This window comes from Silurus meridionalis, chromosome 8 (assembly GCF_014805685.1).
Source record: "Silurus meridionalis isolate SWU-2019-XX chromosome 8, ASM1480568v1, whole genome shotgun sequence".
Taxonomy (NCBI): Eukaryota; Metazoa; Chordata; class Actinopteri; order Siluriformes; family Siluridae; genus Silurus; species Silurus meridionalis.
This window is the reverse complement of record NC_060891.1, coordinates 17,596,226-17,611,075: the sequence shown is the minus strand read 5'-3', so window position 1 is coordinate 17,611,075 and position 14,850 is coordinate 17,596,226. Positions and strand designations below refer to the sequence as shown.

General features: G+C 37.9%; 1 protein-coding gene across 1 annotated transcript; it reads left to right on the top strand.

Moving 5' to 3' along the window:
• The first annotated feature begins 1,398 nt into the window (after positions 1-1,398).
• cdc5l (CDC5 cell division cycle 5-like (S. pombe)) lies at positions 1,399-11,681 on the top strand. Its single transcript, XM_046856402.1, has 16 exons — positions 1,399-1,611; positions 2,856-2,959; positions 3,437-3,598; positions 3,686-3,813; positions 3,914-4,013; positions 5,376-5,594; positions 5,892-6,036; positions 6,126-6,314; positions 6,414-6,562; positions 6,654-6,816; positions 6,902-7,066; positions 7,868-7,948; positions 8,167-8,409; positions 8,527-8,724; positions 11,183-11,395; positions 11,502-11,681. The coding sequence occupies exons 1-16, from the start codon at positions 1,567-1,569 to the stop codon at positions 11,607-11,609; spliced, it is 2,412 nt and encodes an 803-aa protein (XP_046712358.1). The 5' UTR covers positions 1,399-1,566; the 3' UTR covers positions 11,610-11,681.
• The last annotated feature ends 3,169 nt before the right edge of the window (positions 11,682-14,850 follow it).

The following is a 14,850-nucleotide window of genomic DNA, read 5'->3' as shown; positions in this document are numbered from 1 at the left end:
AACTGCAGAATCAACAACTCAACTGTCTCACAGACATTTTATAACATTAAATGTGTTTATGAATGATGACATGATTTACATATTGTATTTATAAATTAAATTGTAATTGTATTTGTATTGTATTGTATATATATATATATATAATTTTTTTTATCTGTAATTATTGACTGAATGATGAATGAATCTAGGGCTAGTCATAGTGAAACACTAAAAGATAAACATTCTACTGATCTAAAAATCAGTATGATCTAAAAATCTGAAATCAGAAGGTTTGCATTCATTCTCATAATATAATAACTTCTATATAATAAACATAATAAAAAATGTAATTACAATTAAAATAGCAAATTAAAAATAACATATTTAAGAATATGAAGGTAAGGAAATGAGAACCCACTTGTCTTAAAGATGTAACTATAATGTTCTTCAAAATTATGATATTTTGAATTTTGTAACATGTATTTTGAAACATGAATAACTGTACTTCTACATAAGTAAAGGATGTTTTGCCACCTTTGCTATCAGTATATGTCATATACACACACTTAATGATATATATATACAGTACAGACCAAAAGTTTATATACATTATATATACAGTACAGACCAAAAGTTTGGACACACCTGCTCATTCAAAGAGTTTTCTTTATTTTCATTACTATGAAAATTGTAGAGTCACACTAAAGGCATCAAAACTATGAATTAACACATGTGGAATTATATATGAAATTATATACATAACAAAAAAGTGAACTGAAAATATGTCATATTGTAGGTTCTTCAAAGTAGGCATCAAGAGAATGCCAAGAGTGTGCAAATCAGTAATCTAAGCAAAAGGTGGCTAATTTGAAGAACCTACAATATGACATATTTTCAGTTGTTTCACACTTTTTTGTTATGTATATAATTCCACATGTGTTAATTCATAGTTTTAATGCCTTCAGTGTGACTCTACAATTTTCATAGTCATGAAAATAAAGAAAACTCTTTGAATGAGAAGGTGTGTCCAAACTTTTGGTCTGTACTGTATATACAGTATATATATATATATATATATATATATATATATATATATATATATATATATATATATATATATATATATGTGTGTGTGTGTGTGTGTGTGTGTGTGTGTGTGTTTATATATATAGTTATGTTTTATACTTTAGATTTTTATTTTATATATATATATATATATATATATATATATATATATATATATATATATATATATATATATTCTATTTTCATTTTAAATCTCACTACCTATTGTTTGAATGTTTTTTATTGCTGTATTAATCCTAGTAGGTATCCAGGTTATGAAGTCAGTTACTGGGCTGCAGTATGTCTGTTCTTTATTTTGAGCGTCGGCGATTATTTGTCGTTATCTGGCAACCTTCAGCAGGACGCCATTGGATCTCGAGCTTCGCGCTGTGAACTGTGACTTGTTCGCGTAATTTCTGCTCACATGCGAACCGGAATATTATACTATACAGACTTTTCAGCTTTCCTCGTTTGTTGAAACGTGTATTTTCTATAGACGCGTGTGAAGACTAAACCGACAAAATGCCGCGAATTATGATTAAAGGTGGCGTTTGGCGCAACACTGAGGTAATAAACACGTAGCTGGCTAGTTAGCATAACTGAACATGGTTACTAACTAGCCATGCTAACTCTCTGGATAATGTGAGGTCCTAAACATGAGCATGCGGCATGTTTATACGTGCATTAAATAATCTACACGGAGCTTTAGCTATTTCTTTTACATTTATATTATTCTAAATACGCATATAGGGAATTTAAAAGTCACACATTAAAGCTAGTGAAGTGTTAGCTTTATAGCTAGCATACTGAGCTAGCTAATCAACCACAATGTGGAACTATTCGAGATCTTTCCAGTGTTATTGTGGCTTCATTGATTCGTTTTGTGCAGTGCAACTATTATATATAAACACTAGCTAAACTATTTGTATTCGATTTAGTGTTTTACATTTCATCTTCTGAACCGATTATCCTGGTAAAGATGCTTATGCACCCAAGATCAATCCAAGTGTTTGAGCTAGTCAGGATTATAATTAATTACTAGTTTTAGCAGGCAATGCAGATCAATAAAACGAAAACTTAAGTCCATCTGGCTGAGCACTGTGTCCTCCAGACTCACAGACTAGCTGCTACCTGGTCGAATAGAAAGATGCATTATTTAAACAAATGTTTTTGGACACTTGAGCATTAAATTTCTATGTGCATTTCTGAACACTTCATTCCTCATCTAGTCCCCAGGTCCTCTTCTTAATAATCTGCACTCTTTTGGGAAGATGCTCCACTAAAGTGTGGATATTTGGCCTCATTCAATCTCAAGTGTGTTATAAAATTAATCTACTAATGTAAATTGAGGAGGCCTGGGGTGCAGTCAGCCTTCCAACCGATCTCAAACATGTAAAATACGGTTGAGGTCAGAGCTCTATAGAAGGCATCTAAAGATCTTCCACTCCAACTCATGTAAATCATAACAACATTTGTGCAAAAGGCATTGTCATGCAGGAACTGTTTTCGGTCTCCTAGTTTAAATGAAGGGAAAACGTAATTCTAGCACATCCAAATACATTTTATATGACTGTCTCCAACTGTGGAGGAAGCACATATGGCTAGGGAATTTGTTCTAATGCTTTTTTCCATATTGTGTAAATACACACGCATGTCTGTGTCTGAAACATTTGGTTTTGCTATAAGTAATATATAAAGTTATGCAAAGTGTATCCCCTCAAAGTGTATTTATTAAGACAATTAACACTTTTGTTATGTAGTTAGTGATGCAAACATGTCAAACCATCTATTTTTTTGCATTGTGTCTACAGGATGAGATCCTTAAAGCAGCTGTAATGAAATATGGCAAAAATCAGTGGTCTCGTATCGCCTCTCTGCTGCACAGGAAGTCAGCCAAGCAGTGTAAAGCTAGATGGTGAGTCTGGCTTTTTATTTAAAAAAATGTTTTTTTCTTAGCTGTACTTTGCTTTGTGTTGATTTTCATGCATGCATCTCTTGGTTGTTTACGGTACTACTCGCAGGTTAACAAAGATTTTTTGATCAGGAAACGTTTTAACACTGAGAAAAATAATCACTGGACTAGTTGCAGAATTATTTTCATGATTAAACTCTTCATATATTATCATGAATACAGTAAAACTTTGACTGTTCCCCTATTTTTCCTATCAAAAAACATTTCTTGTTATCTAGACATCAAATGCATGCACACATTGTATGTATACTTGTTGTAGAGTTCTTGAGGTTTGGATGATTACAATACAAAAAATCTTATTTTGTGATTTCTACTGTGACATACTAAACTATCCCACTCTAATGGCTTTTGTAGGTCATTATGAATGTACTTGCTTGTGATGCCCAAGATAATGACTTTACTTTGGTTAAACCCAACTAGGTACGAATGGCTAGATCCCAGCATTAAGAAAACAGAATGGTCACGTGAGGAGGAGGAAAAGCTCCTTCATTTAGCCAAGTTGATGCCCACCCAGTGGAGAACAATAGCTCCCATTATTGGCCGAACTGCAGCACAGTGCCTGGAGCACTATGAGTATCTTCTGTAAGTGCACTTGCTGATTGTGCTTGAGTATTATTAGTAAGTTTGACTAAATAGTTCTGTAACAGCACTCTTCATTTATGACCCCAGAGACAAGGCTGCCCAAAGAGACAATGAAGAGGACACCAACGATGACCCTCGCAAGCTCAAGCCAGGAGAGATTGATCCAAATCCTGAAACCAAGCCGGCCAGGCCAGACCCTGTCGACATGGATGAAGGTGTTCACACTAACTTCTCAGAGTATTCTTTCTTTGGCTCACCTTGTGTACAGTACCATTTACAAATTTGCAGTGGGTTAATCAAGTATTTCTTCTGTAGATGAGTTGGAGATGCTGTCAGAGGCCAGGGCTCGTTTAGCAAACACACAAGGTAAAAAGGCCAAGCGGAAAGCCAGGGAAAAGCAGCTAGAGGAGGCAAGGTGAGTTGACTAATGTTAGGGGTGTGTGTGTGTGTGTGTGTGTGTGTGTGTGTGTGTGTGTGTGTGTGTTTATATTAACCATTTATCGAACAACACAAGCCTCTCGAATCATTGAACTTGTTACCGGGTTTTGGTATCCGGGCCTACACTAAACTACAGCTGCTTAAAGGATTCCTAACAATAACTTATGTTTTTATTTTGACATTAGTATGTCACAAAAGTGAGTACACAACTCACATTTCAGCAAACATTTAATTATGTTCTCAGGGGAAATTAATATAGAAATGAGAGTTGGATATTTTTTTTAGAGTAGTCAATGTGCAGCTTGTATAGTAGTACAGCTTTACTGTCCTCTAAAAATAACTCAACATACAGCCATTATTGTCAAAATAGCTGCTAACACAAGTGAGTACACACTAAGTGAACATGTCAAAACTGTGTCCAGTCCAGTGTGTCAATATTTTGTGTGAGTACCATTGTTATCTTGCACTGCCTTAACACTCCTGGGCATAGAATTCACCAGAGCTACACAGGTTGTTTCTGGGATCCTCTTCCACTCCTCCACAATGAAATCGGAGCTGCTGGATGTTAGACACCTGGTGCTTCTCCACCTTCCACACAGGTCTGGAGACTTGGCCACTCAAACACCTTCAGCTTCCTCAGCTAGGCAGTTGTCATCTTGGCGGTGTATTTAGGGGTTGTTGTTATGTTGAGAAACTGCCCTTTGGCCCACTTTTAAAGCAGGGCATGTACACAGTACATGTTGGAATCCATGTTTCCCTCAATGAATCAAAACTCCCCAGTACCAGCAGCACTCTTGCTGACAAATCTGCCAGTTTCTTTGTCATGAGGTGCCTTGTTGAACACTGCGTAAAGTATGTGAGAATTGTACTGAAAGCACCAAATTTTAACTGCTCTAATACAAGATACACAAATTTGTGTAAAGTCCTGTCAAGCAGACAAAAATATTAACATGATGAATAGGACACGTGGCTTTGCATGGTTACACAAGTAGGTTGACAACAGTACAGCTGTTATCACTTAGGTTGTACTCACTTTTTGGCCATCTATTTTGACAATTTTATATATGTATTTATGTGTATATATGTATGTATATGTGTATGTATATTACACACACACACACACACACACACACGTGTGTATGTAATATTATATGCAATATATGCGTTACGAGGGAACATTGAAAAGCTGTAATAGTGCAGTTCACAGAAGTGTACTGAACTGTAATGCATTGAATTAATATATCTTTCACATTTAGTTAGTGGATTTTATCCAGACTAACAGTTTAGCGGAGCAGCTTTTGGTAGTTTGTCGAGCACCAATCGGTTTTCTCACCCTCAGGCGCCTGGCAGCTCTGCAGAAGCGCAGAGAGTTGCGTGCTGCAGGCATAGACATTCAGAAGAAGCGGAAGAAAAAGCGTGGTGTAGACTACAACGCAGAGATTCCCTTTGAAAAAAAGCCTGCTCCAGGATTTTACGATACGTCTATGGAGCAGTACGACCCACTTGAGCCCAACTTCAAAAGACTACGCCAGCAGCATCTTGACGGAGAGCTGAGAAAGTAAGTGACTGAGATTCATACTTTCATTTGTACAGATTATACATGAATGAAAGGTCTTTGTAGGGCTGCACAACATGATAGTTTATAATCAATGTAATTGTCACAACATTAAGATATTGCTGTCATTGTGTTTTTTGTTTTAGACATTAGACATCTTAAATGCCAAATTGCCCAGTTTTTTCACTGATGCTCCTAATAAGAAACTGTTTTAGAACATGTATATCGAATGCAAATATAAAAAATATATTGATTTGTTTTGCAACGCTTTAACCAAATTGTTTTTACTGAATGCCATAGTGATAAAGAGGAGCGTGAGCGCAAAAAGGACAAGCAGAAGATCAAGAAGAAGAAAGAGTCTGATCTCCCCTCTGCCATTTTGCAAACCAGTGGGGTGTCTGAGTTCACAAAAAAAAGAAGCAAGCTTGTGTTGCCTGCACCACAGGTTAACAGTTATATATTTTATTGTGGAGGATAATGTTTTGTGCATATACGTGTTTACACAGATTTCTATAACTATGTTCTTTTGGGCAGATATCAGACACTGAGCTGGAGGAGGTGGTGAAGCTTGGACAGGCTAGTGAAATTGCTCGCCAAACAGCAGAGGAGTCTGGAATCACAAACTCTGCTTCCAGTGCTCTGCTTTCCGAGTACAATGTCACCAATAACAGCATGGCCCTGCGCACACCGCAGACTCCGGCAGCACAGGACAAGATTATACAGGTATCTAACAATGTTTGTCAAACTAAAAAAAAATCTGTTAAAACATTTTAAATGATCAATTATTTCCCACTAACTGATTTTATTTGTTGCCTTTTTTAGGAAGCCCAGAATCTGATGGCGCTTACTAACGTGGACACTCCTCTTAAGGGGGGTCTAAACACACCTTTGCATGAGAGTGACTTCACTGGGGTCACTCCACAGAGGCAGGTGGTCCAGACCCCCAACACTATGCTTTCAACACCTTTCAGGTACTTGCCATAGTGAATAATTAATAAGCTAAGATAATCGACCCAGTGCAATTTTTAAAACATGATCTTGAAAAATTAATTATTTTGGCAGAACTCCTAGTCATGGCGCAGAGGGTTTGACCCCTCACAGTGGCATGACCCCAAAGCCTACAATAGGAGTGACACCAGGTCGTACGCCCCTGCGGGACAAACTCAACATCAATGCTGAGGATGGTGTGGTGGATTACACAGATCCAGCTTATGCCAAACATGTGGTAAAAAACAAACCAGCCACCTGAGAAGACTCCTGTTTTTCTGGAGTATCTTCAATATAGTGTTAATGTGATATGTATTTTCCAGCAACGGGAGTCTCGTGAGCAGCTGAAGATGGGCCTATTGTCCCTTCCACTGCCCAAGAATGACTTTGAGATTGTGCTGCCTGAGAATGCTGAGAGGGAGATGGAAGAGCCAGAGGTGGATGAGAGCTTTGTGGAGGATGCATCTGATATTGAACTCTGTAAACAGGTCAGGCATTTCACTTCCTCTGCTACAAATCATGTTTTATATATAATTTTTATTACAATTAAAATTATTTTTATCTTTGTTTTTATAAAACTAAAATAAACACATTTATAAGACTATATAAATTATGTACTCTGCAAATGGCATGGAATATTATTGCAATGGTTAATCTTTTATAATATAGACCTTGAATGAATTAGTTTAGACACTGTGGCAGAACATTTATGAAAAGGTTTTCATGAGTGTAAATAAATGAAAATAATAAATGTAAAAATTTTCAGCTCCACAAATTGCAGATATTCTCCAGCACATTTATTTTTTTAAATACATTTTACAAACAAAGAATTAAATACTGCTAGTGCATATAGATGTTCAAGGCCACAGAATGAAAAACTCATATAGACAGGTCAAAGTGCTATCATTTGCTATTAAACTGAAACAGATGACTGTAGTTAGGCTGAGTTTTAAAAAGAGGAGAAAAAATGTAAGGAATTGGTACTGGCAGCTCTCTGGTCTCAAGATGACCAGGTTTAACACAAAACACATTAAGTAATATTTGCTTTTAAACAGTTTGTATAAATTGTTTTAATACAGACTAATTTATAACAAAATGTAAATATATAAATGTCTATATTTTGTAAACAAATTTGGTTTTGTTTGTCTACTCCAATTTCTTTTCTATTCTATCAAATCAAATTGCATGCATGGGGTTTACTCCTGCACTAGAGTATATATATTCTGAGTTCATGTCAGGCTGTATAGTAGTCTGTTAATGGTTGCTGTTATTACATGGTTTTATTGCAGGCAGTCAGAGATGCTGAGCGTGAGAAAGAGCTGAGGCAGAGACACACAGCAGTGCAGAGGAATTTACCCAGGCCCTCCGAGGTGAGTCTTCTATGATCGATAAATAAAAAAAAAAGCCTGGTAGAAATCCTCATTGTGCTTCAAGGGTTTGACTAGTCTACAATTGTATTTTTTTTGTTTTTGTTTAAACACACTTGTTCTCACTTATCTTAATGTACCCTGATGGGACACTATGCTATAGCTGGGTGTTCTGCAACAATGAGTGTAATTGGGCTTTTTTATTTTTACCTTTTCATCAGGTAAATGAGACCATTTTGAGGCCTCAGAATGTTGAGCCACCTCTCACAGATCTGCAGCTGGCAGAGGAGCTCATAAAGAAAGAGATGATCACTATGGTCCACTATGACAGTCTTCACCACCCATACACAGACGTTCTCTCTAAGAAAGGTAAAGGAGCGGGCTCAGGTTCTACCAACGCTGAGCATGTTGCCTACCTGGAGAAAACAGCCTACGAAAAAGTGTCTGAGGAGGACCTCCTAAAGGTCAGCTTTGAATATGTTTAAAAAAGTATGAATTTTTGCAGAAATTGAATAGCAATTCTTTGTTGCAGCCTATTAATGATTTTAAAGATGACGATTGAGACGCAGTATGAATTTCAGGGTAAAGAGCTACTGCGGCAAGAGATGGAAGTGGTGAAGCATGGCATGGGTCATGGCGATCTTTCCATTGAGGCCTATAACCAAGTTTGGGAGGAGTGTTACAGTCAGGTGTTGTACCTACCTGGACAGAGCCGATACACCAGAGCCAATCTGGCCAGCAAAAAGGACAGGATTGAGTCCCTGGAAAAGAAACTGGAGGTATTTGAATGCAAAATCAAACTTTATTTGCAGTTTCTGCACTTTACAGCAGATGGCACTGGCTTCAAATTATTGTCTTTATCATCTATATTTAGTTGTCGCTGTTCAGAATTAAAATGTCAAGATACTATTTTCTTTCATTCTGTTTGCTGAGAAATAATATTTTGATAATCATTCTTAAGGTAATTTCTTTAGTTAGTCTCTGTATCAGTATATTGGAGACAGTATATTGTTAGTGCATTTAAAAGGCGCTTAGTTCTTAGTTATTTCCCATTGCCGCATCACTCGAGAGAAACAGAACGGTCCTCCAATCAGTGTTCATAATATTAAAGATAAAAATATGAATAGATAAAAATAAATATTTTGTTTCTGTCCCAACACTGATTTTAACACAGATAAAAAGGCTGGCATAGGTGCAACGTTTCAGTTAATCAAGGCAACCACTGTCTCACAAAGGGTGCATTTGTTTCATATTTCTTGGCTAAAACATGGGTGGAAACTTGGAGCCTATTCACACAGCAGCACACTCAACAGGAGTGGGGGAGGGAGTCGAGGCCCAAGTGCTGCGCTGCCTTCATTCAGAGAATGAACAGGATTTATGTTAACAGCAGCTGCATTCCACATTTATTAACAGGCCTCAGAAGTGGCTTGGAGTAGCAGGGTTTTAGAGGGGTTCAGGGTGATATCTGTGGGTAGGGTTCATAAACGGCAACACACTCACCTTACCCAATGGTTAAACCACACAGAGTAAACAAACCCTGGTCCCTGTGTAGACTGGATGTTAACACTGGCCCTGGGTGATCAGATCCTAAGTGACAATTGAGTGTTTACCTTTTACACCTGGTGTTTGCCCCTATGTGTCTCACATGCATATTCAAGAGTCAAGAGTCAAGAAGTCAAGAAGCTTTTATTGTCATTTCAACCATATATAGCTGATGCAGTATACAGTGAAATGAGACAACGTTTCTCCTGAACCCAGGTGCTACATAAAACAACATAAAAACAACAGTCACAGTACAGAAGAACACAGGGCCAGGAACTAAGATCCTCGCCACATAAAGTGCATGTGTGCAACTTTCAGTGTTCAGTAGCAGACCTGTTAAATATAAAAGCAACCTGATGTCACTTTAAAACCCGACAAGCTAAATTGCCTGATATCATGTCATCTCACTATGCAGATACCTTTAATGTGTTTTTACTATTCAAAGAAATGACAAGTGAGGAAGGTTAATTTAAAGTTGAGTTACACTGCCTGTATAAATTTAGTCATTATGTAGCAAGAGTGTGGATGTTGCTGTCTGTTTAAAAATTCACATAGTTACAGCTCTAACTTGACCACAGTGCTAAAAGCTCAAATATGCTGTCAAGATCAAATGACAGTTTAGGTGTATTGTAGTTATAGATTTTGTATTTTAGAAACATAGCCAGAAGACAGGACTCTTATGCTCATGGCTGAAGATTTATTTGCTTGCTTTCTTACCATTTAGTGGTTGTTCAAAATCAGATGTAATGTTTAAAACTAATGTCATACAGTACATCATAAAGCAGTAATAAAACACCCCATGTTTATAAATAGCTATTTTGCCAAGGGGTTTATATTGGTTCATATTAGAGAGAATCATGTAGCAACAGTGCAGTGCTTAAAATCATGCATATACTGGCCAGAAGCTTCATGGAATTTTCACATTAACCACTATAATGTGATTTAAATTGTGGCATGACTGTTTATCCTAGATGGGCTGCTTTGCGTATTTCTATTATTGCTCTTCTGCTGCGATTTTCACGAACAATGGCCTTCGGAGTTTCTGCGGAATTGTGCAGTAAATTGTAAACTTTGGACAGAAAAGGCTTGTTGAGAGGTCAGCAAAGAACACACTGGTTCAAGCTGTCAGAAAGGCAACACTCACTTAGATAACCACACTATAATTATGGAGAGCAAAAAAAAAATCTCAGAATACACAATGTTAGACCTTGAAGTGGATGAGCTACAACAGTAGATTATCATTTAGGTCCTAACGTCTGTCATCCAAAAACAGAAAGCTGAGGCGGAAATAGCATAGCCTGGTCTGATGTGTTTTAATTTTTGCTGATGCACACATGGTAAGATCAGAATTTGGAACCAACAGCAAGCATCCGTAGACTCCACTTTCAACAGTCCAGGCTGCATTCTTAGTGCCCACAATTTACTCCTAATAATGAATCATGTCTCAAAGCAAAAATGGTCTCAGACTGGGTTCGCTGGTCTTCTCATTAGTGGATCAATGTGGTTGTTTATAGTATAAATGATTTAAAATTGGGTATATTACGGATACTTTGCCTTAACTGTAAATAAAAAATGTCAGCTAACTTCACATCAGATCGATATGTTAAAGGATTCACAAAAACTATTAATCAAGTTGAATAACTGATATTTAAAATTAACTAAAACATTGTTCTGTCATTAATTTATGTGATTCAGGTCAACAGGGGGCACATGACAACCGAGGCAAAAAGGGCAGCCAAGATGGAGAAGAAGATGAAGATTCTTTTGGGGGGATACCAGTCTCGGGCCATGGGTCTAATAAAGCAGCTGAGTGACTTGTGGGATCAGGTAGAGCAAGCCCACATGGAGCTGCACACCTTCGAGGAACTAAAGAAGCAGGAGGACTTGGCCATCCCACGCAGAAAGGAGGTGACTGATATCTGGCTGAAGTAGAGCTTTGTACTCATAACTCCCTAGACCTAAATTAAATACAAGCATACTGACACTCTGCTTGCATATTTTTATTTTTTTTTAGGCTTTGAGAGAAGATGTGCAAAGGCAACAGGACAGAGAGAAGGAGCTCCAGCAGAGGTTCGGTGATCTTCTTCTTGAGAAGGAAACTTTGCTTTCAGAGAAGGTGTAAATGTGATACATGACTTTAAAACTCCACCATGGCTCTGTCTGCACTGTAATCTATAAAGAAACTACAGTTAAAGCTTTGGAGTGGTTTATTTGTTCAGCAGCATTTATGTACCCATGTTAATGTTTGCTACTGTATCCTCATTTTCAGCAGTCATTTGGTCCATATTTCTCATGCATTTGCTATTTAGCTGGTGCTTAAGATTTTAAGGACCATTAATTCAAAAATCTTTTTTTAATGGTGAAAATCTGATGCATTTTGTAAATAATTTAACAAATGTTTAGCGGGATTTTCAGAATCCAGCAAAAGGAGGTCTTTCTCCTTTTTTATCGCTCTCATTGTTCAGGGAATCACATAGGCTTTGAAAGTACTGGTTATTCACGCAATAAATAATTAGCCTTAAAATCCCTGTGTTGCCATTTTTTCCACGTTTGTTCTCCAGAAGAGCTGAACTACATTACTGAATACACAAGTCTGTGCCAGTATTTGTACAACCACATCTTATCAGGCATGTCGGTTATTTCTACTTCAGGGGTTTCTTACCTGCCCAAACTTACTGCATAAAGAGGAATCTGCTTGACAGAATAATTTGTGTGACACAATCAGACTTGCTTTGCTGTGTGCTACTAAATGTAAACGTCTGCTATATTGCTGCATTTTTCCAACCTTTACTTTCCTTCACATCACACTTAATCATCTCCAAATCTAATAAGAACACAGCACACAATGAAGTGTAATCGTAATCATAGTTTTCCACAGGTTCGAGGTTGGAGTGTGAGTTTGCAAAATTGTATACAAGACTAATAGAAATGATTTTTCTCCTTAAGGTGTGATGTTTTGCAGCATTTGGTTTGATCATTAAGAGAAATGTCTCCCAAAGTGTGTTCTCAGTGCTAAATAACAAACCTGAACATTTCCCCCATTATAATGAAAATGCTACAGAAAAAAGCTTTTGTTTCATTTTGGTCTACCTTACTCATGACACATGTGCTTTGCATTTGACATTTTTCTGCTGCAATAATTGTATTTTACTGTGCCGTGCAGATCTTGCTACACTCACAGGGTTTTAAAGCTGGGATAATGGAGTTTGGCATAATAACAATTGTTTTGGAACATTATTAGAAATTACCAATTATTTTTAAGTGTAGTTACAATGTCAGTCCTTGTACAGCACAAAAGAAAAAGAAATGACCGCTCTTGCTTTAGAGCTTGTTGGGAAGTACGGATGTGGTTTCAAAGGCTGTCAATGCTCTTCAGTGTTCCCTTTGCCAGTCTGCTGCAAGTTTATTCATGGACCTTCAATTATTTGGCTGATGTGATGAATCAAATATGACAGGGTGAGTGGCATCACTTGTCTTTGCACACGAGAGAAGGAAGTGATTATTTGTAAATCCATTAATGCATGACTGACTGAGTGCATGAGGCTTGGACATGAGCCAAAGACGGGGCTCAGTGCTACAATGAGCCATTTGTCAGTGTTCTTTGACTCAAAAGTGATTTACCAGAAATTTGATCAAATGGTGACGCTTGACTTTCTCTCTAATTTCAGATTAATAGCTGTGATCGAGCGAGCACTGTTACCTAGTAGTCATTTTTAAGTTGATTTCAATCGTGACAGGTGTCATTGTGTCGCATAGGTTGTGTAAAATGTCTCTTGCCAGATACAACTTATCAGTGGAAGGGGAGTTTTACAGAGTTGTGTGATTAACACCAGGTGTTCTAGCTGTCACACGACACTATCCACTTTCACCAGCGTGCTATATCATCTACCATATTGTATTGTTGGATCAAGGTGTAGTATAATTATGTTTTGCAACACAGAAGCCTCAGACACGGATAGTGCTGTGCATAAGTTTTTTTTTTAAACATAACCTGAGCCTATATTAGATGCAATGCAGATCTGGTTCCAGGAGACTAGCTCTTGCTTTACATAGCAAATATGAAGAGCTCATACGCACACAAGAACTTGCTATTTTAATTCTCGCATGAGAGAGATGAAATGATTGTAGATACAGCAACTGCATCTGGAGTCTGTTACTGTTTGCTTTTGCACTGAGGTTTGTCAGGATTCATTTGTGGTTCAAAAACACCGTTATATTGTAAGCTTAGGAAAAATAAATGACAGGCAGGACCAGAGAATTTGATGAGCAAAAACATTTCCAAAAATGAGGAAAACTGTCGAACTAACAAACAAATAGCAAAACCAAAGCGACATATACTGTTTTGGTGGTGTTTCTTTTTGCTAAATATGTGTCAATAGAAAACCTTTCTAGTAATGTTTGGAGCAAGCAAGCATTTTACTGTGCCATTGGGTCTTGACATCAGTTGCTCCACCCTTTTAGGCTCCATCACTTTCCTCAGGTTTTCCACTTAACAGTAATTCCTACTTCAGTGCTCCCTCTTCTTTCGGCTTCTCCCATTAGGGGAGATCATCCTTCTCCATACCCCCCTGTCCTCTACATCTGCCTCTTTCACCCCAACCACCTGTATGTCTTCCCTCACCACATCCATAAACCTCCTCCTTTGCCTTCCTCTTTTCCTCCTTCCTGGCCGTTTCATCCTCAGCATTCTCCTACTGATATAACCCATGTCCCTCCTCTGCACATGTCCAAACCATCTCTTTCGAACTTCCTCACCTTGTCACCAAAACGTCCTACATGCGCTGTCCTTCTAATAAACTCATTTCTAATCCTGTCTATCCTCGTCACTCCCAAAGAAAACCTCAACATCTTCAGCTCTGCTACCTCCAGATCACTCCTGCTACTCTTCTCCACCCACTCCACCCCACCTGCACACTTTTCTTCACTCCTCTAACACAATCTCCATTACTTTGCACTGTTGACCCCAGGTACCTGAACTCCTCCACCTTCACCACCTCTTTTCCCTGCAACCGCACCACTTCACTGCCCTCCCTCTCTTTCACACACACGTACTCTGTCTTACTCCTACTGAGTTTAGTTTGCTAATCTTATAGTGAACCTATGCATGTGGGTGGGCCACTGATTTAGGAAGGGAATGGAGTGAATGTAAAAAGAGTGTGCAGACATTTCCTATGAGTTCAGTCATTCAGAAGAAGGGGACATCATTTTTACTTTTCAAGTCCCAATGTCTCACCTCACAAGTAGGGCTTCCAGATGTCTGAGAGGTGCTGCCTTATTCTATAGCCAGACAGCAGGAGGTGGGGTCATGCTGTCTTTCAGTGTTTGACTTTTATGAATTCTGAAATTTACCACATTGAGAGTTG